Raw genomic sequence first — 24,407 nt, 5'->3', positions numbered from 1 at the left:
CTTTTTTCTTGCTTGTTTTGGTGGCGGTTTTATGCTTTTGTTTTGGTGTTAATTTTTACGGTGGCGGTGGCGGTGACGAAGCGGTGGATGCCAAGGCCACTGGATACATCTCCACCGTTCAGGAGAGATTCCGGCTTGAGCTCATTAATTCAGACGATTTCGTCTAGATATATGTTATTTATATCATATTAGTACTATATATACGGGAGCAAGCAACAATTATTACTTTGATTAATTGTTGCATGAAATTCATGCGTTTATTGCGTGGTTGAATATGTATTAATGTTACTAATTAATATTTATAATATTGTTGGTAACTAAATTTAGGGTATATGTTCTAGTCTTGCGGTTTTAATCACTTTTTGCACTACAAAAAAGGACTTTACCCAGCAAACATTTTGGATGCTTAGGTCGCAGCTATGTTCGTTTCGTCCCACATCGACCAATATCGAAGCACATTTAAGTGTTGGAAATCTCTACGTGTTGCGCTTGAAAAGTGCTTAGAAAATACTCGATGCAATTGCACTTGTTGTGCTCGAGTTTTACTTATATATACCAAGCACATTTGTACTTGGTAAATGATAGAAATTCATGGGTTTCACACTCGGTCCAATTTTTTTTCGATCGGTTGGACCACTGGCCCAAATTTTTAGCCCAGTTATACTGCTGGGTCAGTCATTTTTTTCGGTTTCAGAGCAGATATACTGCTGGGTCAGTTAAGTATGATCCACAGTCGGCGACCCGCTCTGATACCATGATAGAAATTCATGGGTTCCATCTTAAAACCAATTGGTGATAAGAGGAGAGACCCATGAGACTTATATAGTGGATTAAGCTTTTTGTGTACACCGATATGGGATATTATTAGTAAACACGGTTTATTCTTTAGTGCCAAACACTTTTTTTGGAACGGAATGAAAATTTTCATTTTCATGCACCAATTCACGTAAATAATACCCTTCAAATATTTGACAAATATACAAATATAGTGGAATCTAAAAACCTATTCTATACATAAAAGAAATAAACCTAGGCCCAATAGCATAAGTGGGCTGGAGTCTTAAAGAAAATAAATAAATATAGAATGTTTGACTGAGTTGGTTGACCGAGTTATTATCCCACATCGGATATCGTTAAACAGAGGAAAGGGAATTAGCTCTATAAAACAACGAGTTGCATAGGCAGTCGAACTCAACTCGTCCTGTCGGGGGTGCTGAGGCGACTCGTCAATGATCGTCTAGTGATGGCGAGTCGTGCCAACGCCCACGAAACGAACACACTTATTTAACGGCGAGCGAGCTCCGTCCTCTTTGACGGCGCTTGCCCGTCAATTTTTGGAAGCCCCTAAATTATTTTTGGGCTCTTTCTAATTGCTCTCTAAAATTTCTACTGAAGTTTTGTAAAAATAAAGTAGACAATTTATTTGATTATTTATTACTACTAGTGTAATGTAAGGAGATATGAATGGATTTTTGCTATTTGACTTGTCCCAAGGAAATAATTTTATTCTAGGTATGAAAACTGGAAAAGAAAACTCTGTTTGCGGAAATTGGAACATGTTTATAATTTCAAGAATATTTGGATTTAACAATAATTTTGTAACAATCATTACCTAAAAATAAAATCGTAGTAGTATTATTTTAGAGAGATATTGAAATTCAGCTCAATTTATTGGAAAAAAAAACGAAAAAAAAAAACAAAACCGCTAGAAGGAGGGCTTGAACCTCCGACCTTGTGGTTAACAGCCACACGCTCTAACCAACTGAGCTATTCCAGCCTGTTGTTTGTTATTATATTATTATTATTATTGAGTAATAATGTTGTCAAAATGTTAGAAGACAGAACGATTGATATCAAAATGAACGACTATTTCTTATCTAATGAGATTGGTAATTATACTAAGCAAATTAATTAAATGAAAGTTAGCCACTTAACCTCATCATTTATTTCATTCCCACATCGATTTAATAAGCATGACTTCATTTGCTTCGAAAATCCAAGTCATCAACAATATTCTATTTTGAGTAATTGAATATGCTAAAAATAGTAAGTGGCGGCAGCATGCATCTTCTTCTTCTCCCTTATCCTTAAACTCTCGAAACTCAAAACTAAATCCCCTCGATTCCTCTGCACAAATTCCTATCCATTCCACCGCTCTTCAAATTTCAAAATCCAATCCCACTCCAAAAAAAAAAAGAAAAAGAAATCATAAAAAAAATGAGAGGTCAAGATCCTCAAACAATGGCACTCAACGATCTATGGTCAATGATGGTCCACTGTTTCCGGCCGCCGCCTCTCTCCATCTCCTTCCCCACCCTCTCTCCGCCGCAGTCGCCCACGGCATCGCGGCGCCTCCAGATTTCTCCGACAGCTTTCGGCTTGCTGTTCATTGGGATTTCGATGGCGCTGATGCTATTCGGAATAGTCACGTTCTTGATCGGATTCGTGCTCATGCCGCTCGTGATCATGCTGGTCACGCTCTTCTACTTCGCCGGGATCGTCGCGAAGGTGTCGGAGATCGGCCGGAGTATCCTCTGGCCGAGCTCCGATTGCTATAAGGTCGCACCAGGTAATGGGCGAATTAAACACTATGTCTCTATATAATAAGAGGATTAATTGTTCGTTAAATCACTAAATTTGTCTACCGCCTTTTCGAATTTGCAAATGTTACACGACATTTTTTCTTAAATTTGATAGTTTGATGTTGATAGCACTTGCGACATTGTATGAAAATGACGAGTATAGTGTAACACAACGTTATAGAGTACTCCAAAATAGGGTAACACACATATGACATATGTTTGTTCATTCTTCTATGTTGTGGAAATTCATAAATAGGGATTGTGAAGCATTTCTATGTCTACATTGAGGATGTTCTTTAATCTACGCCTTTTGACATCACTGACTTGATTATTGGGTTGGTTTCCTCTTGACTTTTATATATATATATATATGTTGAATCTAATAGTGTTACTTACTTGTGCAGTGTGGAATTACTCAAACTAAGACAGCATTTTAAACAATGGCAGCATTTTTTTCTCTTTCTTTTCTTTTTGAGGCTTAGTGATCATGATCTTGAGTGTAGGACAACATATACTTTTTGTAATATTACAGAGCATTTCTTTGCATACTAAAGAATTTTATGTAAACGTCCAAATCTACTTAAAATCGAGTTCTTGGCTAAAAATGCATCTCAATTCTTTAATTTAGCAAGTCAAGTCAACCCCAAGGGACCAAGTAATTTGTTTGGTGAATTAAACAAAACAAATATTACAAACATCTCACATTTATATAAAGAAAAAATTAAAATCACTATATGAGTTCCATAGATGATTTCTTATATCCACTATTTGTTGATTCTAGGATGGAACTCATTCAACTTATAACATGATATTAGATGGACCCAACAATATAGATGGGCCAAAAACGTCATATCCCTCAATTATATTACTCCCTCCGTCCCGGGCTACTCGCCCCTTTCCTTTTCAGCACGGAGATTAAGGAATGAGTGTATAGGAAAGTAAAAAATGACGGCTGTAGGTGAAATTTTTTACTAAAAATGAAAAGAGTGCAAGTAACTTGGGACGCCCAAAAAGGAAATAAGTGCGAGTAGTGCGGGACGGAGGGAGTATAAGTTTTATGGGCTTCTTCTCACAATGTACATCTTTAAAATGCTACCATTTCCTAAATCTAGAAAAAAAAAAAGCAAAATGCCCTTCCTAATCACAATATACTTTCCCTCATACCAAATTCTACCTTGTGCTCAACTCCACTCAACTTCTTCACTAAGAAACATCACTATAAGACAACACATCTCCCTACTTTTTTTAGCAGCCAACAAAGAATAAGACAGTTTTGTGACATCCATTGCAAGAACAAATCATCAGCGTAAGAAGCTAGCACAGGAGGCTGTAAGCACTCGAAACTTCCCCAATCCTACGCGAGTATCAGACGCAGAGCAAGAGAGGAAATGGGACCTGATTGGGGGCCGGTGGCGGTGGCAGTGGGGCTGTTCATCCTCCTATCGCCGGGGCTGCTGTTCCAGCTCCCAGCGAGGGCAAGCTTCATCGAATTCGGCAACATGTACACCAGTGGGATCTCAATCATAGTACATGCCATTTTGTACTTCTGCATCTACACACTCTTGGTTGTTGCCATAGGAGTTCATATACATGCTGATTAGATGTATAAATTTTACCATTTCCTCATACTTGAGCTGTTCCTTTCTCTCTTCTACAAGCCAATTTTTACAACATAATCAACTTCAATTTTATGGCATATGTTGTACAGTATGTTTCTTGGTATGTGATATGTGATGCATTTCTTTCTTTCTCAAGATTGTATAAAACTCCCAAATCTAAACAGATATCTACTTCAATTCTCATCACAAGAAATTACTCAAGAAACAAACTCACATAGACACAGTGAATTGAATCGGAGCAATATATCGAAATTCAGACCAAGTTCGACTATAAGGATATGCTTGGTACAATTTTATAGAGAAGGGAATGAAACGGTGAGTCCTCTTTCTACAAGATTAGACGTAGTCATTCATACCTCGACCGATGGAAACCGTTATTTCATTCCTATTTTCATTCCATTAATCTAAATGACAGGAATATAAACCAGAAAGACAAGGAAGAAATGACTAGCATAAGTGAATATGAACATTGTACAAACAAGAAAGTAATAGTATATGAAATTCAGACCAAATTCTAGGAATGTCTTGAGCCTCTTCAATTAATCAAGTTCGATTCAAAGGAGGTGCTTGGTAAGATAGATTGGTAAATCCTACAAATCATCATTCCTACTAAATTAGACACCTTGATGGAATGGTAAATCCTAGTAATAATCATCATTGCTAGGAGAACTAAATTAGGCATAATAATACATTCCCCAACCCATGGTAACCGTGATTCCATTTCATCGTATCAAATACTACAAAATTAAATCACAAGCATTTTCTTTTAATTTACAAAAACATAGGAAAATGGAATAATAAAATCTACCTTCAATTCATTCATTTGCTTAACATGACTCCTTTTCATCAATCACCACTATCCCTACTAGATCATACACAGTCATCATTCTTCAATCCATAAAAACAGCCATTTTGAGTCAACCTTCATTCCATTCCACTGCAAAATCACTAGCATTTTCTTTTTCTTAAAAAATAATCAACAAAAAAAAAACAGCAAAGAAAGGAAGAAAAATGCGTAGTTATAACTAAAGACGAAAGCTTTAATTATTCAGCAAAGTAAAACAAGAAAGTACTAATTAAACAGCTAACAACACTTTCTATTCTGAGAGAAAAGAAAGAAAAAAAAGAGGGGAGATGTCGATCTGGATCTCAGCCGGTGTAGATGTGGATATGAACGGCGAGGATGAGGATAGCGTAGAGGACGAAGAAGATGAGGGTGTGGACAGTGATGGCCTTGCCGTTGGTCTTCATGGTGCCGAACTCCACGTGGCGGTTGTTGCCCGGGATCTGGAAGAGGAGCCCCGGCTGCAGCAGGATGAAGAGCACCACTCCCACCAGGACTGGGCCCCAGTCCGCCATTCTTGACGGAGTATATTTCTTGAATTGAAGAGTGAAGAACCGAAGAAGCGAAGAGAGTAGAGATGGGGCGGTGGTGTGAATGTGTCAGCACACAGCAAGAGCAGTTATTTTAATTTTAAGCAATTAATTTCTTTCTTTGGATTCGAGCCTTTTGCTTTAGAGCATCCGCAGCTGCGGGCGTCCCGGCGGACGTCGGACTAGCGTATCGGACATCCTTCATTAGGCGAGCGACTGACGGACGCGGACGTCGCTTGCGGACACCGGAGTTCGGCAGATTTCCGACGACGTCAGTCGTGACGTCCGCCATTGCATGTTCCCGGCGGACATCCCGATTTTTATTTTAAAAAAAAAAAACTCTATATATACGGCTCGTTGAACTACATTTCATTCGCACCACTTGTTTTAACGAATTTCTCTCTCTCTACGTTTCTTTTAGTATATCCAAAATGGCTAGTGGTAGTGGTGCGGGTGCTGATGACATACGCCAGCGGTACCTCGACCCAGGGAGATAAATCGCTTGATACAAGCGGCCTTGCAGGAGTAGCAGCAGCCTGCGGTGCCTCGACCCATCCATCGTCGAGCTATAGTACCCCGGAACCACATCGCTGCACACCGTTGGTTGTATGAGGACTACTTCGCTCCGGAGCCGCGGTTTGGGGAGAACATGTTCCGGCGACATTTTAGGATGCATTGTCCGTCCCACCGAGACGGATGGCGAGCCATCTCGCCACACGCGCTGGCGCCACGCGTGACACCCACTCGCCGGCCCGCGAGTGGGCTTCGTCACGCTGACGCAATAAATCATTTTTTTAAAAAATTCGAATTTAACAAAAAAAAATCAAATGGTAATATTACCGTTTTCGATCATTTTTTATTTCTTTTTTATTTTTTTACTCTGTAAATACTCCTATTTCATCCTCATTACACACACAAACACACATCTATTCTTCCCAAATCATCTCCATTTCCTCTCCAATTTTCATCTAACCTCTTCAATTTTCATCACAAAATGTCGGGCGACGGAAACGAGGGTGGCTCCCGCGGGTTTGACATCAACGCGTTTGGCGACTGGGGGGCATGTACAATGTATTGGGTGGTTCGGGTTTCGGTTCATCGACACCGGCGGGGTACCAACTACCCCATTTTGATGTGGATGCATACGCTCGTCCTTCCGCCTTGAGGTATTCGCAGGGATTATCCCCAATTAGGGAGGATTATCCGGATGAATCCACTCCAGAAGGAGGACGAGGCGGTGGAAGCTCCAGGGCATTCGATGCCGTGGAGGAAGAGGCGGAGGCGGCCGAGGAGGATGAGGATGTAGGTCGGCATCCGTACAACTGCAAGGACGCGATGGCTGTGTACAACACCTGGATCAGCGTCTCGTACGATCCCATCGTCGGGAATTAAGCAGAAGGGGTCCCGCCGCCGCACATTGAAGATGCTCCGCGCTCACTTTGACCGAGTCGACAGAAATGTCAAAAAATTCTGCGGCATCTACAAGAGTGAAGCGGCTCATTACCAAAGCGAAGTCACGGGAGCCGACATTCTGAGATCGGCTTTGCGAGTCTATTTCGACGACACCGACAAAGAATTCAAACATGTCGATGTTTGGGAGGTCGTCAAAGACGAGGCAAGGTGTGCCGGCGGTGTCCAGTCCAGCACGGGCTCGACCTCGAAGCGCACGAAGCACACGGCGGGTGGCCAATACTCGTCTAGTGGGGCGGTTCAGGCAGCGCCGCACAAGAGGTTGCCTCGCAGGAGGTTGAGGGCAAGACGGACGATGCAGGGGGGTCCTCCCTTGGGCGCCGTCGGCCGCAAGGGACCAAGGCCACGAAGGCGGCTAGAGGGAGGAGGGACCGAGGCGAATCAAGCCAGGCGGGCTCCCAAGGGCCGCCCTCCTCCTTAATGTCCATGTACTTCACCGCCACGATGACGGACACTTCCCGCATGACGACTACCCAATTTCAAGCCCATCATGCCGACATTGTGTATCTGGCGGGACAACTTGGTATTCCGCCTCCACCTCCTCCGGGAGATGATTCGCCGGCGAAGTAGTTTTTATAATTTCTATAAAATTATATTTTAAATTATGTCTTTTTGTATTTATTATGCCACGAATTTAATTATGTATTTTTTTTAGGATTTTAAGTGGTAATTTTTATTTTATTTAATGAAGTGTGTTTTTATTAATTAAATTTGTTGGAAATAAAAATAAAAAATGAAATTGAATGAATAGTTAATGGATGAGATGGTTAAGAGACGGATAAGAGATGGAGGGTTGCAGATTCTGTCTCTTAGTTAAGAGATAGAGTGAAAAGTATAGTGGACCCATGGATAATTTAGAGATGAGACGGTTAAGAGACGGATAAGAGACAGCATGACAGATGAGCTTATGATTGTTGGGACAAGGGAACAAGATTACGTGATTCTCACGTCGGCATGTTGTTTGGATTTGTACTATTTTTCGAAGTGGGCTCAGTCAACAACACTATTCTTGATATATTGTTCAATAATTGAAGTTTTTTAAGTGAAGTGTAGTTTAATTTTGCAATAAATTGCAGTATAGGTAGTAACACGTTTCTCATTCAATTAATAAATTATGATTCTAGTAAACATCATAAACAAGAGTAAATGGGAAAGACTATGATTGATCCTAATTAAAGAAAAATGTATCAATTTAATCTCAAACGCATCTTATTCGATTGATATGAACGTGATTACTGATTAGGTAACAGTATAAGTTAAAGTGCAATGGAATTTATTCTATTTATAATATTCCTAGACTAGTTGGGTGTGATTATAGAGGAAGACCAAGACCAAAGAATAATACGCTTACCTGGACTTGTCTGGAAAAATCGTCATGTTTTGGTCAATTTATAATTAATTAACTTTAAAAATAACCAATTATATTACTTAATGGTACTACTAATTATGCAGGTTTTGTTAAAGCTAGAATATATTCTCCACTTTTGTCCATATAAAAGACGTTAATTGCAAATTAAATGTATTTTGATTTTGACCAAAATTGTGTTTTAGCCAGCTGTTGGAATGTTTCGATAATGGCCCTATCTTCTAAATTATACGATACACCTACAACATTTATATATATCAAATATTTACATAATGTGAGAAAATAAAAAGATTATAGATAATAATTGGAGTTGGTGCAGATATGTTTATTTTTCAAGGAAGTTCCATTCCCAAATAAGCATTTTAATTCGTGGCAGCTCATATTATCAAATTTAATGTGATTGACATTGCAAAATGTGTGACATTTCAATATTTCATGATGGTGCAAATTGATGATAAATAGAAAAATTTAGCATGAGTCACCTACTTGGCTACAATAATGCCACCACTATCGCCGTTACTATTCTTGTCTTATCCACCCCTAAATCATGGTATATGCTGAAATTGTGTAACAATATTAAATGTGCTAATTTTAATTAAATAAACCCACATAGTATTAATAATGATAAGATGATAATGTTCCTAATATTGATAAATTGACAATATTGGCCACTTGAAAATTCAACATTTATATCTGCATTATCCACAATTATTTGGCATTAAAATGCACTTTCATTACACTATTCATGACTCTCACCTGTTTATAGATTTTCATTACACTTTCATTTATAGATATAGTATAGAAATAAAGATAATAAAGTGAAGTTTTAAGAAACATGTAAGAGCATCCACAATGGCGGATGTCCCGGCGGACGTCGAACCGGCGTGCCGGACGTCCGCCATTAGGCCGCATGCATATGGATACGGACGTCCGCTGCGGACACCGGAGTTCCGCGGCTTTCCGGGACGTCCGCCATTGCGTTGACACGACGAACGCCCCGATTTTTTATTATTTTTTGTGGATGTCCCTGGGATGTCCGTCATTGTGTAGTGGGATGTCCTTATGAAATTGCAGTGCAGTGAGATGTCCTTATGACGTGGCAGAAGGTGTTTTTTGGAAGTCTGCCGGGACATCCGTCCCATTGTGGATGCCTTAAGAGTGGGTGATAAAGTAAAGTAGAAAATTATCTATCTCCCTCCACATGAATTTTAAAGCCCAAAAAGACAATCTCCCTCTTTTTTATATTATCGCACCATCAATCCACCAACTGCTGTTTCTTTCTTTCTTTCTTTTTCCACAGCATCTTCTCCACAAAGAAGAGAGAGAGAGAGAGAGGGGGGTTGAAAAAACAAAAAAATGAAGGATTATGCGGCACTGATGATAGGAACAGCTCTGTTTGCATTCTTGTCGCCGGGATTGCTAATCCAGCTTCCCGGGAAACACAAGCCGGTCGATTTTCTCAACATGAAAACTAGCGTTGCATCGATGCTGCTTCACACGGTTATCTATGGTTTGCTTCTCATGCTCTTCCTCGTCGTTCTTGATGTGCATCTCTACGCGTAGATTAGATCAGCTTCGTGTATTGGATTAGCTATATGTGTGGAGTGTCTCTTGAGGATTTCTTAGTTTTGCTTTATTTGGTTTTCATTTTTTTGCCAATATGTTGTTTGGTGGTATTTTTTGGTGTATCATATCTTGCTTTTATCTGTGAAGTAGATGGTGAAGAACATGATGTATTAAGTACTATGTAGTATGGCAATTTGAAATTTAAAAGAAAAATTAGGGAAGAAGTAAGAGGATTGGGGCATGGAGATGGAAGTATAGAAGAAATTTCAAACCTACCATCACTACTCAAGGCTAAGCAGTTCACTATTACAAAGCACATTAGACAAAAATAGTTGTTTGAATATAATGAATTAACTTGAGGTTCACCGGAGACGAAAACGAGCATACTGCCACCGGGGCAATATAAGGGTTCGTTCAGTAGACGGAATTGAACTTTGAAGGAATTGGATTATTACCCAATTCCAAATATTTTGTTCAGTTAATATGACATACTTTCATAGTAACATATGTTCGTAAACCAACACAACAAATACGGAGTACAATAAAAAAATTCCCTTACTTATTCCGATGTTTGATCGAATCTTATATATGTGAATATGCTATTCCTTATATCCACATGTATGGCGATTAAAAAAAACAAAACACAGCCCACATTTCAATTAGGAAAAACCGGAAATTATTGATTGAATATACATAGTATTACATTTTATTTAATAAAAAATATTAATTTTCTTTTATTTTTCTATAATAGAAAAATAAACCTTATGATATAAACTTATATTTTCTTGTCTATAAAATCATGATCTAATTCAGATGACTTTCAATCTTTTAGTTGAACTATCATTTAATATTATTCGAAACTCAATATTAACATTAAATGTAATTTCCAAGCTAATACTATTATCGACAATAAACCAATCAAAGTGTTCACCATTACTATATGCATTGACAACGAACTTGATATATGAATAATATTTACGTGAATTTGGTAAACAAGTTTATTATAATATCCACAAGCTCATTTAATCTAAAAAATAAAGCTTGATTATTGAATTGAAATGCCTTTTATTGTACAATAGTATATATTTAAATTGATTTTAGTAAGATGCTGAAGAATCTAGCATATATTCTTGTAATTTTATTCTCATGTGTGGTAAGATGCTGAAGAATCTAGCATATATTCGATCACTCTAGATATAGTTACACAGACTTCTTTTTATTTATTTTAATTAAAAGTTACATGTAAAAATACAATAAATCAGTTTGGATATTACATAATTTTTAAATTAATTATACCATTTAAAAATATGTCGATGCATTCAAAGTAAAATCTGTATATTAACGTGAGGCGTATTCTTCATTTATAAGGGAATTTGTTTAATCCCCAAAAACAATTTCATAAAATAAAATATCTCGATTTTGCATTTAAGCTATCCTCTCCGGCCAAGCTGGAGAAAATGGCGGTTGAAATCAGACGACTCGGTGGAGCCGCCGCAGCACCGCTACCGTTCCGGCGGTATTCCACACCGACCCCGTGCCGTGTATCATCTCCGTCAACTTCAACCATTTCTCGTCGTCTCGTAGCGCTCGGAGCTGTTAAGAAGAGCCCTAAACGCCTCAAATACTCCACGCCTCGCTTCACTAAGGTTTTCAATCTGTTATTCTATCAATTTGTGAATGGAAGTGCAATTATTGAACTGCCTTACCTTATTTCCGCTTCAGGAGGGTGGATTGTTGTACGTCGAAGTTGATCCGTTCGGATCGGACTCGTGGAAATTGGACTCGATCGTTGAGCTACTGAAGGAAGGAGCTGTTGGAGTTATCCCTACCGATACTGTGTATGTCAATTTCTCACCGCGTGAACTCAATGTTGAATTCTAATTGTATTGGATATTGAGGAAATTGTGATGAAAAAACATCGTATAGAATCACTTGATATTAATGATGAATCACACCAATTGTATTTTGTTTGTTAAATTATGCAAATAGTTAGCTATAGGATTTAATGTTGAGTTTCGTGTAGTGCTGGGTAGTGCTTAGCATGAGGTATATGCTTCTGCTTGACACCTTCTTATTCCTGTTTTCAAAAATTGAAGCATATCATGTATAGTAAGAGAATCACACTTGAAACAAGAAAAGCTAGAATTATGACTTATTCCATTTTGTTAATCAATAGGTATGCAATAGCTTGTGATTTGAGAAACAACTCAGCCATCGAACGTCTGCGTAGGTAGGTGATGTTGATTTTCTTATAAAATTTGTTAAGTTCGTGATTACGGACTTACAGTCCTATTCTTTTGCTTTCCTATTTTGGTGACAATAAATTTACTGATTTGTTTCCAGAATCAAGGATATAGAACCTTCAAAGGCAAGTAGCAGTTACATGCTAAATCCCAAAATTGACGACTATTACAACTTACGTGACTTGCCCTTTTGGGTCACCCTTGAAATTGGGGGCTGCAGTTCATCCATTTAACTGTGTTTAGCCATTGGTTCGATACATGTCTTATCTATGCTTGCTGATCTCTTGTAACTTTGCAGCCTCTTAGTCTGCTATGCCGCTCATTCAAAGACATTGACACATATACTACTGGATTTCCTCGTGGCAATGGCCAAGGTCTTGCAAACATCTTTCGAGCTGTCAAGCAATGCCTGCCTGGTCCAGTAAGTCTGGTTGGCTATGCTGTTTTATTGCTATAACAAACTAAAGTACTTCCTAAGTGAGACAATATGTGTTTTATTATTGTATCTAATTTGATTGGTTCTTCCCTTTTTCCGTTGAAAGATCTGAAAGTGTAATTCTACTTCTTCCTGTAACAGTATACTTTCATTTTGACTGCTAGTAAAGCACTGCCAAAACAATGTATACGATATGGGACTACATCTTCCAAGTATGCATCAAGAACAAATGTAGGTGTTCGTGTTCCAGATGATGCTGTGTGCAAGGCGATACTGGAGAAAATGGATGCACCTTTAATATCTACTAGGTAGGGCTGTACGTCGAGATTTACTCTCTCTCTCTCTCTCTCTCTCTCTCACACACACACACACACGCACACACATGTTTTCTTTCCTCAAAACATATTTTACAACCATGTTTGAGTATGCTTATGCTAGAGCAGTTTTTTTCTGTTTTGCCCAGTGTGAGATCACCACGAGAGGATGAATGGATATTAGATCCAGTCATAATAGCTGATGTGTATGGACCAGAGGTATTGCATCTTCTCATCTTACACTTTTGTTCAAAATATGCTAAAAGATACATTTCCCTCTAAACAATTAAACATGGATGGTCTTATTTCAAAGTTTTAAGAGACTTCAAAAGTATATTGTGTATAACTGATTTTGTGTTGCTTGCGTTCTTGATACATGTTTTCTGGGTATGGTATAATACGCACAGTTAATTGCAAAATAATGATATTTTGCATGATCTAGGGACTTGATTTTGTTGTTGCTGCTGGGACTAGACTAGCTGAGCCGTCTACTGTTGTGGACATGACTGGGAGTTCACCTCAAATTATACGGCAAGGAAAGGTAAAAGTTGTGTTATGTTAATGTATAGTCAATCCGAAAGGCAATCGTAAATATGTGTTGTATTTGAAGACTGTTGAGGACAAACCTATCCCACATCGGAAATCTGAGGGAAGTTGGAAGGTGTATATAATTCCTGTCCAACCCTAATTAGTTTGAGGCCTTTTGACATACTGGGACAACTGGCAAACTTGATATTATAGACTGGCTTCTATTATTGGCTATTAAATTTTGGTCAGTTGTCTTGACATACTTACTCCAACTGTTTCCCTCGTTTCGGTTTTTCTGTTGTCAGGGCCCGAAACAGCCATGGATGGTTGCAGAAGAAGAAGAAGATCCTTCAGGTAAAAACGCAGCATAAAAAGTGGAGTAATTACTCAATTACTACTAAGGAGCTTTGTACAGTGTAAAACTTGCTTGGTTAGTCACTTCTCCTAATTGCTTCAGTTTTCCTTTTGATGATTCAAATTTAGTCCTACAGTTTGGTTATCAAAATCAAAGTCATTTTATATTGATCAATTTCAAATGTTGTTGAAGTAATATTTTTTGTACAAATTAGACACTAGTATGACTGTATGAGTATTTTTCGTATCCATACAGTTTGAATTCAAACAAAAAGCGTTACACGCCATATTCCACAGATCCAAAGTCTCCATATACATTCCCTCGCAATGTTCATTCAAATATTCAAAATATCCATTCAACCTTGTCTAAAAACTATAGTTTTAAAATTTTAATTACTTCAAAAAAGAAACTATTGATAAATAAGGCAGTTTACTAGTACTATTTCCCATCACTGATTTCACCTAACAGATTTTCATGATGATGTATGTATCATACGTATCATTTAGTTACTAATAAAAAAAAGTAGTGAGAATTTGAAGTTATGACAAACCAAAATGACAATATAATACTCACTCCCATAATGAAAACAATTCGACCTAGTTGGGATAGATGGAATAGTACTAATTTACAATAAATTTCCAATTTATTTTCTGATGATAATTAATTAATAATTGTGAACCTCTGTTTTTCTTTATCAATATACTCAATTAGTCTTCCCTTTGAGAAATAAATTCCGGAAGCTATATTTACTCACTAATAAATTCATATTCAAAGCACAATAAATGCTTCACAAATAATTTCCCCAAACACCGTCCCTCGCAAGTTTCCCCTCAAATTGAACATCCTAATCCCAAAAAAATAAGGTTGATAATTAATTTAATTTAGACTTTTTAACGATTTTAACAATACTACCAGATTCATTGTAAGTAATTAGTTTTATCACAACATTTATTACTAAATACTATATCAATTTCATTCAGATCTTTTGAGTCCATTAAAACATACTCTCTTCATCCGCGACCACTTCTCTAACTTTGACTCAACACGGAGTTAACATATACAAAGAAAATTGAGCAAAAAAGTTAAAAACAAAAAAATTAGTATAGAATGTTGTGTCTAATTATAAAAAATAATAAAAGTGAAATGCGACATATATTTAAATACATGTAAAAAAACATGAGACGTAAATCCGTATGAAGTGGAGTAATATATTGCTCCAAAAATTAAATTCAATACCATGGCTAGTACCTAACATTTAATTTTAATTTATTAATTGGAAACAATTATCTCAAAAAACAATTGGAGATGAATTTGTTAAAATCACTAAAGATTGGAATATATTCCATCATTTATCTTAAAATAATTTTTTTTTAAAATGGCGCCATTTCAAAAGAGTCGTCTCTCGCAATCTTCTCGCCCAAAATATTCAAATTCCCGCGCCCCTAATCCCCCCAAACCCTTATTTATACTCTTCCCAAAATCCCCAAATCTCAACACAAAATTCAAAATCCAAATCCCTAAATCCTCCATTGCCACAACCTCCAACCATCCCCAAAACAATGCCGTCGTTTCCCGAAGAGCCTCTCCTCGCCCCCAACCCCGACCGCTTTTGCATGTTCCCGATCCACTACCCGCAGGTCTGGGAGATGTACAAGAAGGCGGAGGCCTCCTTCTGGACTGCGGAGGAGGTCGACCTCTCCGCCGACCAGCGCCACTTCGACTCCCTCACCGCCGACGAGCAGCACTTCATCAAGCACGTCCTCGCCTTCTTCGCCGCTTCCGACGGCATCGTTTTAGAGAATCTCGCCGGCCGATTCATGAAGGACGTCCAGATCTCGGAGGCGCGCGCCTTCTACGGCTTTCAAATCGCAATCGAGAACATCCACTCCGAGATGTACAGCCTCCTCCTCGAGACCTACATCAAGGATCCCGACGAGAAGGCTCGATTATTCCGCGCGATCGAGACCGTCCCCTGCGTAGAGCGGAAAGCTAATTGGGCAATGAGCTGGATCGACGGATCGGAATCATTTGCGGAGAGGCTTGTTGCCTTTGCCTGCGTTGAAGGAATCTTCTTCTCCGGAAGCTTCTGCGCGATTTTCTGGCTGAAAAAGCGAGGGTTAATGCCTGGATTGACCTTCTCGAATGAATTAATCTCGAGAGATGAAGGATTACACTGCGATTTCGCTTGCTTGCTTTACAGTCTGCTGAAGATGAAGCTGAGCGAGGAGAGGGTGAAGGCGATTGTGTCAAATGCGGTGGAGATTGAGAGGGAATTCGTGTGTGAGGCGCTGCCGTGTGCGCTGGTGGGGATGAATTGCGATTTGATGAGTCAGTATATCGAATTTGTGGCGGATCGGTTGCTGGATTCGCTCGGGTGTGGGAAGGTTTACAATGTGGAGAATCCGTTTGATTGGATGGAGCTGATCAGTTTGCAGGGGAAGACTAATTTCTTCGAGAAGAGGGTCGGGGAGTATCAGAAGGCGTCGGTGATGTCGAGCTTGAACGCGAATGGCGGCGACTCTCATGTGTTCAAGCTGGATGAGGATTTCTGAGCTTTGATTTATGGTATTTTCTTTGTAATATAGAGTTTTAGGATTTTGTAATGTGGATTTCTGTTTGTTTATCTCTTCTTTGTTGAAGAAATTGAGGAACTCATAATTACAATGTTTAAAAATTATTTAACTGACTAAAGGATTAATTAAGAGCATCTGCAATAACGAATTGGTGTTGGCGCCACATGGGCTCTTTCTCCGATCTTGCTTTCATACACGGACCAATCAGTAGGAGCCACTGAAGGCTCCTATTGAGTTGTCGTTCTCGAATATCCACTATCAATGAGCCATGAGTACTTTTTCGACAACTCTAAATCAACCTTAAATTGTGGTATACGTATATCGAATGGCTAATCTATCCTCGTATGATACTTTGGTTCCACATGAAAGGTATATCAAATAGCTAATTTGGTACAGACTTTCATGTGAAAATGATGTGGGATTTGTATCAAGTTACGTGAATAACCAAATAACCTTAACCTTGAAACCGAAATTCGGGGTGTAAATACTATTCTCAGGAACTTAATGCCCCTTTGCACAAAATTTAGGTAATAGGATTGTCGAATATGTACTTTGCTTGTTCATCCACATTGCTATAACTTATAACTGAGTGAACTGTATCTCACCATGTTAATGGTGTCTAAACTTTCTCGACCCGTGCTGTCGCTGAGGGTCGTCTTGAACGCAACCTGGGAATGCAACACTGCACCGACTGCTCCTCTGTCACTGCTTCTTCATTCCCAGTTCTTCCGCTCCTTTCTTCGTTTCCAGCAACCACGCTCTCCTCGCTGGCTTCATCCTCCTTGTCTCCCCCTTGCTGGTGGCGTAAGCTCTCTTGTAAAGGCTCTGGTAAAGGCTCAGGTACGGGTTGGGGCTTATTCACCGCTGGATTCCCCGAAGAGAATCTGTGGTGGACAGGAGTGCTTCCGCGAGATGGGGTGAAATCTGCAATACATCAAGACTAGATTACGCAATGAAGTTGATCCAGAAAACAGAACTCGTGAATCAATACTTTAACGTCAGTAGCTCCCCTTAATCGATGGCCACATCAGATTCTGCTAAATGTATAGATAAACTGTAGTTTGCCTACATTGTAGTATTAGCAGTATGGCCTAAGGAAATCCTCTCTCCGTCCCATTCAAAGTGAATCATTTATTTTGACGCAAAATTTATTCAGTGTTTTTTAGTGTGTTAAAGTGGATAGAGAATAAAGTAGAAGATATAATAAACCTAAAACCTCCTTGCTCGGTAGAGATCCAACAATGTATTATTAACCAAACGAAAAATGTGAAATTCCAAAAGACGGATCTCATACCACCATTGACACTTAAAAACTCATCTTCACAATCCGATTCCAACCAGGGTTGTGAGTCGAAGAACGCATCATCCTTGCTACCTGAAAGAAATCGAGGGCACCTCTGATCAGATGAGGATAACTTCAATTTTTCGAACGACAAAAGGAATGTCTCATGATAAAATGCCTCATCCATTGCAAGAGGAATCAGATGCAAAGCAGTGACCAAATAGAAGAAAAACAGTTTGGAATCTCAATATTATAACCTCTGACACTATTACACAACATTTTAGCCTTCAAAAACATGTGAACTAAATGAAATTTTAAACTTTAAGTAGTAAACAAGAAATACAACCAGAGACACAATTCAAACACTCAACATAATCAATAACAATAACCAGTTCCTATAAAATTATCAACACACTGAATTTACTTAAACCCTTATACTAACTCAAGAGATACAGTTGATAATCATTCACAGTGCCCCTAAGAACGACTAGTTCGCGTGCTTAGCAGTTAGGTTCGATAGCTCTGTTATCGGAAGAGATATTTTTGCGCAGCATTGGACGTTATTTGTTCCATAAAAAAGAACATAATGTGCAGTTACAAGCCATATCAGACAAGTATTCTTGATTTGATGCCAAAAAACTGTTGGTTTCTTTTTTGTATTGTTAACTTAAAGAAAAAGCTTCACTTTCAATCCCAACTGGTAACTAATCTACCTACCAACAGACTTTTAAAATACTCCATACTACCACAAATTTAGACATCCCTCAATCTGTTATTTTATTTTTATTTTTTTTCTTAATTCTGGTTCACCAAAACCAATCACAAGATTAGTTTATGAATAAATATTTAACAACATGATTGTGACAATATTGGTAAACAATTTATTTAATCACAAACCTAATAAATGTTGCAGACTTATATCCAACCCCAGAAAATTTATTATGTACTCTGTAGCAAGTTGGACCCCCAAACCAATAATAATAGCAACATTAATACATCAACAACTAAATTAAATCCATTTATGTCAGAAGATTTTCAAATCAAAATATATGGAACTTTTTATCCACAATATCATCACAAGTCAAATTTTATGAGTCAGTAAAAACAAGTTTGGAGTTCTTGGTAATTGAAAAAATTCCAGTCGCCTACGTGTAATATATTATTGATATTTTTCAAAAAAAATAAACATTGTTTTCTTTATGAATTCACGGCGATTTTATTTAACTCGGGCAATGACATCTATGTATGATTTCCCAAATAAAATTCACCAGAAGAAATTCGAACCAATTTAAAAAATTGTGGAATTAATCAGAATTTGACGAAAAGAAAACACTCACCTATCACAAACAAATTACAATTTGATGAACATCTTTAAAAAAAACAACAATCATACTAATATTATCTACTGAATTAGTAGTTGTAAAAAAATGAATTAGCTTAATTCTTAACAAAATTTTTTAAAACTAATTAAAATTGATGCATAATTCACTTAAAAAAAAGGAGAATCAGAAAAAATACCTCCGCCGCGGGAACCGGGAAGAGAGAGGCTTGCTGTGACGGCCAACACGGCGGCGGAATGATCCCGGCCGTTGACCGCGAAGGAGCTCTGTTTGACCGGCGAGGAGATCACGAGATTCTCGTTTTTGGAATCCACTGATAAACAGAGCGAAACGCATGCTCCCATATTTTTACTTAGTTGTTGAAAAAATTATTTTGCTTTGTTTTGATCCTTTAGAGAGAGGAGGCTAAAATATCTTTATGAATGGTCAATCACAATATATACACATTTAATATGTTACTATAACTTTGATTATGATGAGTGAATCTATATCTGTGGTTATAATTTTATTGAATGGATATATACAATATCTAGTTTTATTATTAATTATATTATTTTCTTACTAATTTTCGGAAGAACGTTATTTGAAGTATGATAAGTTTACATATGATATCTAATAAAAAAATATTAATCTTATCCTAATCCGATGGTGCTTAATATAAAAAATATGTAGTGATATATTAATTTATTTTAAATTAAGTCATATTTAAATCGTGTTTCAATATAAAATACATTAAAAAAATCTAATCATGTAAAAATAAAATCATCGATAGAGATATCAAATTGGTTTATTACTTTATTTTAATAGAATCGTGAATTATTAGAGGTTGATTTTGCGTTAAATCAACATTTCCCAAAAAAGTTTAGAGAATCTTTTAAATACTATAATTACTAGTATAATTTTTCCCATAATTTTACAATAGTTAATATAGTTAATAACTTAATACCCATCGAATTGGTATTGGTTTTTATAATTTTGCGTTTAATTTGGTCTTGATTTTTACGACTATTGAAACTTTTGTCATTATGTGGCCGACACTGGATATTTCAAAGAGACTTTAACACTGACAAAAAGGGAAAAAACTGTGTGTATTGTTTAGTGACAAAATTAAAAGAAAATGACAAATTAAAGGCTGCGTTGTGGATTACTTCCTCCATCCCGCTTTAGCAGTCTTAGTTACTTTCGAGCAAACTCTACATTATTCTATCTTATTTTATCATTTTTACACTTTAATTATTTATTACTATTATTTTTACAAAACAAGGGCTCAAAAGTAACTGAGACTGCTAAAGCGGGACGAATGGAGTATGATATAGTACTACTTGGTAGGTGGAATGAAGATTTTGACTTTTTTAATCAATATCCTAAACTAAATTTCTATTGTGGGAATAGTATTAACTTAATTTGTTATAATTAATCATTGTCATTGAATTTAGAAAAGGTCATCGATGATTTGATGTTACTGTGTTATTACTTTTAATAGAATAAATTGATAGGAAAAATAACAGAATTGGATTAAATTCTGGTCCTCTATCAACTTTAAAATTAGTCAAAAAATTTATAAAATTTGAATTTGTTAAAGATTTTTTATGAATTCTTATCAAATATAGTAGTTAGAAAAACATGCGTGGGCGTTATCGTCGGTAAGCTACGTGAGTCTATTCATACAAACTACAACATTGTTTAATTGAAAAACATTAATAATAGGAGTACTATATTTACACTTAGGAGACCAGATATTTTCATCTGAGATGATTGCAAATATATCAAACTTCATCATTATTTTTTGTAATATGACCTTAATAATAAAATGAATTTATTTCATATACATCGTCCAAGTTGGATTTATTTATCGTTTTTGTTAGATGCCAAATGTTGTAAATGGAGTGATGAGTGACGAGTCATTGATGTTGATGCATATGTAAAGTAAAGTAAACTAACATTTCTCACTTTATTATCATAGTGTTAAGAATTTTAAATACATATGTGCACATATTATGATTATACATTTTTGAATTAGTTGAAATCAAACGTTTTAATCATTTCAAGGCTTCCGTTATATCCTTTTATTTATTGTTTTATATTGGAGTAGTATATACTCATTTAAAAGTGTCAATAAGATTTCTAGTATGTAGTGTAATCTCATTATCAATGTTTGAGTAAATTTTGCAATAAAAAAGTATTTCTATATAGTACTCCTATATTTGAAATTAAAACTTGAGGAATGTAGAACACTTGTGTCACATATTACAACTAAAATTGCAGGAAGATGAAAGCTACAAAAATAAAAAAAAAACTCAAGACAATCGAGTCGAGGAGTCCTCCCTGTGCAAGGTCGAGGTCCATAGCTCGCTCAGCCCTTGTCTCAGGACCAAGGCCAATATTAATGTAATAACTTATATAGAGAATTTGAAAAGGTATATCAACTTCACAGTCATCACAGAATGAAAGAAATGCTTCTAACAAGATTAAACATCAAAGAAACTAAATTGATTTGGTGCAAAAGAGTAAGAAAATGAATTCCAGTAGCTTAATGATAAAATCTGAACAAGACCATTTCACTCAAGAAACCACAGCAAAGAACAGAATGTATGTTTGCATATAGTTCTATGAATCTCCCTCGTCTTACGCCCCCGCCCCCGCCCCCGCCCCCGACTACGAGTATGTAGCAATGAATCACTTTCTGAAATAAAAAAGGCGGAGTTCAAGTTTAGCTGCAACGACAGTTTATTGTAGGAGAACGTATAACTGTCACAAATTCGCTTGGTTTACCTTTTGGTTGGGTCTATGTAGAACAGCTTTTCCTCCAATCTGATCAGCAGCATCAACAGGCAAAGCAGATTGCTGTGTTGAGGTGATGGTTGTAATCTCGTAACCTGTTGAGAACACGCAGTTTAACTCGAAAGGAAGCTTTCTTCGATCAAGTTACAGATCGTAGATGCTTATATCAGGTTCCAAATTGCAAGTAATCCAACAAAGTAGAGAGTTTTAGAAACGTCCCACAAAAAAGGAAAATGCTTCAATTAGAGCGGGACGGAGCCAAAAATCTATCTTTCTACCTCATTACTGCCTCCATCATCCTCTCTCTTCGGCCCGGAATTCTTATCCCGAATTTACTATCTTGCTATATCCTATCCACCAAAACAAACAAGCCCTAATTAACAATGCTACCTAGCTTTCTTGACTTGTTTAACCAAACCATTCCCTTTTCTCAATCTTCTCTCACTCCCCCTCTCTCCTTCACTCAACTTGCATCTCATCTCCTCCACCATCATTTTCGTCCGAGGCTCGGGAAACATACCCTTGCACTCCATCTCAGCAAAATACTCCAACGCAGCCCCGGCCCTCCCCATCTCACAAAGCCCGTGCACAACAATCGTGTACGACCGTCGATCGGGCCCCACTCCCCTCCTTTCCATCTCACCCCAAACACACCCCACCCTCTCCTCATCCCCCCATCCCACAAACAACCTCAAAACCATGTTGTAAAAGTCCCCTCCAACCTCACACCCACTCTCCTTAACCCTCTCAAAAATCCTGTCAACTTGCTTTGCGTTCCTCGCAGCCCTCAGAACGAACCCGTACGTCAAAGCATTCGGCGCACAGGCACCACCTGTCTCCTCCATCTCCTTAACGAGCTCCTCCACCACCTCCATCCTCTGAATCTTGCAGAGATGCTTGATCAACGAGTTGTACGTAGCATTATTCGGCGAGCACCCCTTCTCTCTCATCTCTCTGAAAACCTCAAGAGCCTCAGGGATCCTCTTCTTGAAACACAGCCCGTCGATGACAGTGTTGCATATGGCCGCATCCGGGCTGCATCCCTGCTCCCACATTGCCCTCAGCAGCGCCAGCGATCTTCCCTCCTTCCCGGATTTGCACAACGAATTGATGAAGATGCCATAGGTGTATCTATCCGGCTTGCAATCCGACGCGAGAATGTCCCTCCAAAACCTCTTGGCATCGGGCAAGCTCCGCAGCGCGCACCATCCACTCAACACGATGTTCCACGTTTTGATATCCGCAGCAAACTCACTCTTCCTAACGCGGAAGAGAAATTCCGCCCTTTCCACATGCTTGTAACGGCACAGCGCCAGCAGCAGCGTCTGAAACGCAGGCAGGTCGCGGCGGAGGCCTAGTTCCTCCATGCCGTCGAAGAACTGGATTGCTTCGTCGACCCTGTGAGCGGCGGCTAATCTGCTGACAACAACAGCATACGTCCGTTCATCCATCGGTTTTTTTCTCCTCGGCATTTCGTCGAGCAGTAGGCGGAGCTCGTCGAAGCGGTGGTTTCGGCCTAGCGTGTCGACGATCTCGTTGTAGATGGAGGTTTCAGGAGCGTAGCCGGATGAATCGCAAAGCCAGCGGAAGAATGTGTAGGCGGATTTCCAGTCGGAGCGGTGGCGTTTGAGCACATTGAGGGCCAATTCGTGCGAGAGCGGGGGCTTTAATTGCTCGAGGCGGCGCTCGACTGATTCCGCAGCTTCGTGGAAATGGTTCTTCAGAAGAAATTGGATTCTCAGAGCTTCGTCGTCAATGGAGCTGGAAATTGTGCGAATTGAGAAGTAATTATACCTTAAAACAGTAGCAATTTGCAAGCGAAATCTCGAATTCATGATGAAATCCCACTGCAAATTTCTCATGGCCTAGGTCAATTAAAGCACAAATTAAGGCCCGTGTGAAAACCAAGCATCAAAATAGCAACGAATCAATTCACCGCAAAAATTTCTGAAGTTCCTGCTCAATCACTATAGCTATAACTATTATCGATAAGAAATTTCACAAATTCACTAGGAATTATCCCGCAATTAGGGTAGCATTGCATATAAACAAGTTTACAAACCCAATATTCTCAAATCTAGAGCTAATTTTGATCAAAACCGACATCCGGGAGAGGGAGCACCTGGAGTTGGAGATGAAGGAAACAATGGCTGGAGCTTGAGCTGCTAAGCAATGGCGGCTTTTTGAAGAATAAAAAAATGGATTATTTATTTTGAGTTTATTAACAATAAACCTTATTCCCTTAAAAATCATTTTTTATATTCATAGTAATCGTTTAAAAACGAAATGTTGCAGGCGTTTTCGATAAGTTGGAAGAGATCGAGCTCGACGGCAGTTTTTACCACCACCGGGAGCACAACGCCGGCGGCGTATCGAATTGCCGCCGAGTGCTCTTCTTCCTCCGTTGACATTTTTTTGCCTCCTCTCTTGTTTTTCATTGGATTATTATTAATTATCATAAATTTTTTTTATGCAAGTCTAATTGGTATCATGTCATAGTTAATGATAAAATAATACATGATTACATATGTGGTTATGGTGTCACAAATTCTCTACAACAAAATTGTGCAATCACACT

General features: G+C 38.1%; 5 protein-coding genes and 1 non-coding gene across 8 annotated transcripts; 3 read left to right on the top strand and 3 right to left on the bottom strand.

Moving 5' to 3' along the window:
- Nucleotides 1-1,703: 1,703 nt before the first annotated feature.
- Nucleotides 1,704-1,777, bottom strand: TRNAN-GUU. The gene has a single exon. It is a non-coding gene; the product is annotated as a tRNA-Asn (tRNA).
- A 375-nt stretch (nt 1,778-2,152) lies between these two features.
- On the top strand, nt 2,153-3,106 carry LOC121782130. The gene is made up of 2 exons (XM_042179851.1): nt 2,153-2,569; nt 2,987-3,106. The coding sequence occupies exons 1-2, from the start codon at nt 2,218-2,220 to the stop codon at nt 3,004-3,006; spliced, it is 372 nt and encodes a 123-aa protein (XP_042035785.1). The 5' UTR covers nt 2,153-2,217; the 3' UTR covers nt 3,007-3,106.
- Nucleotides 3,107-9,985: 6,879 nt separating this feature from the next.
- Nucleotides 9,986-14,150, top strand: LOC121781049 (uncharacterized protein YciO). Its single transcript, XM_042178730.1, has 9 exons — nt 9,986-11,623; nt 11,700-11,815; nt 12,154-12,207; nt 12,321-12,345; nt 12,519-12,641; nt 12,798-12,964; nt 13,120-13,189; nt 13,413-13,511; nt 13,804-14,150. Exons 1-9 carry the CDS (start codon nt 11,435-11,437, stop codon nt 13,867-13,869), a joined length of 909 nt encoding a protein of 302 aa, XP_042034664.1. The 5' UTR covers nt 9,986-11,434; the 3' UTR covers nt 13,870-14,150.
- Nucleotides 14,151-15,327: 1,177 nt separating this feature from the next.
- Nucleotides 15,328-16,568, top strand: LOC121780815 (ribonucleoside-diphosphate reductase small chain-like). Its single transcript, XM_042178449.1, has one exon. The coding sequence runs from the start codon at nt 15,413-15,415 to the stop codon at nt 16,403-16,405; it is 993 nt and encodes a 330-aa protein (XP_042034383.1). The 5' UTR covers nt 15,328-15,412; the 3' UTR covers nt 16,406-16,568.
- A 290-nt stretch (nt 16,569-16,858) lies between these two features.
- Nucleotides 16,859-19,468, bottom strand: LOC121780724 (uncharacterized protein At3g27210-like). Its single transcript, XM_042178356.1, has 3 exons — nt 19,227-19,468; nt 17,721-17,801; nt 16,859-17,350 (listed from the first exon to the last, which is right to left on the bottom strand). Exons 1-3 carry the CDS (start codon nt 19,390-19,392, stop codon nt 17,046-17,048), a joined length of 552 nt encoding a protein of 183 aa, XP_042034290.1. The 5' UTR covers nt 19,393-19,468; the 3' UTR covers nt 16,859-17,045.
- Nucleotides 19,469-21,688: 2,220 nt separating this feature from the next.
- LOC121781836 (putative pentatricopeptide repeat-containing protein At3g15200) lies at nt 21,689-24,255 on the bottom strand. Of its 3 annotated transcripts, none has more exons than XM_042179537.1 (3): nt 23,952-24,255; nt 21,821-23,722; nt 21,689-21,731 (listed from the first exon to the last, which is right to left on the bottom strand). In XM_042179537.1, exon 2 carries the CDS (start codon nt 23,689-23,691, stop codon nt 22,216-22,218), a length of 1,476 nt encoding a protein of 491 aa, XP_042035471.1. In that variant the 5' UTR covers nt 23,692-23,722; nt 23,952-24,255; the 3' UTR covers nt 21,689-21,731; nt 21,821-22,215. The 3 variants fall into 3 exon arrangements, with proteins under 3 accessions (XP_042035471.1, XP_042035472.1, XP_042035473.1); XM_042179538.1 differs by having other exon boundaries at nt 21,821-23,694; XM_042179539.1 differs by having other exon boundaries at nt 21,821-21,924; nt 22,108-24,254.
- Between the last annotated feature and the right edge of the window lie 152 nt (nt 24,256-24,407).

This window comes from Salvia splendens, chromosome 20, assembly GCF_004379255.2.
Source record: "Salvia splendens isolate huo1 chromosome 20, SspV2, whole genome shotgun sequence".
Lineage (NCBI taxonomy): Eukaryota > Viridiplantae > Streptophyta > Magnoliopsida > Lamiales > Lamiaceae > Salvia > Salvia splendens.
This window is presented reverse-complemented; position numbering and strand designations above follow the sequence as displayed.

Bases quoted from the DNA above. Each gene is read 5' to 3' on its own strand.
- LOC121781836 (XM_042179537.1), bottom strand. From the start codon at position 23,691: ATGAGAAATTTGCAGTGGGATTTCATCATGAATTCGAGATTTCGCTTG.
- LOC121780724 (XM_042178356.1), bottom strand. From the start codon at position 19,392: ATGGGAGCATGCGTTTCGCTCTGTTTATCAGTGGATTCCAAAAACGAG. The intron at 17,802-19,226 runs GTATTTTTTCTG...GATTTCTTTCAG, and splicing joins TCCCGGTTCCCGCGGCGGAG to GTAGCAAGGATGATGCGTTC. The intron at 17,351-17,720 runs GTATGAGATCCG...GATGTATTGCAG, and splicing joins GTTTTTAAGTGTCAATGGTG to ATTTCACCCCATCTCGCGGA.
- LOC121781049 (XM_042178730.1), top strand. From the start codon at position 11,435: ATGGCGGTTGAAATCAGACGACTCGGTGGAGCCGCCGCAGCACCGCTA. The intron at 11,816-12,153 runs GTATGTCAATTT...GTTAATCAATAG, and splicing joins GTTATCCCTACCGATACTGT to GTATGCAATAGCTTGTGATT. The intron at 12,208-12,320 runs GTAGGTGATGTT...ATTTGTTTCCAG, and splicing joins GCCATCGAACGTCTGCGTAG to AATCAAGGATATAGAACCTT.
- LOC121782130 (XM_042179851.1), top strand. From the start codon at position 2,218: ATGAGAGGTCAAGATCCTCAAACAATGGCACTCAACGATCTATGGTCA. The intron at 2,570-2,986 runs GTAATGGGCGAA...TTACTTGTGCAG, and splicing joins TTGCTATAAGGTCGCACCAG to TGTGGAATTACTCAAACTAA.
- LOC121780815 (XM_042178449.1), top strand. From the start codon at position 15,413: ATGCCGTCGTTTCCCGAAGAGCCTCTCCTCGCCCCCAACCCCGACCGC.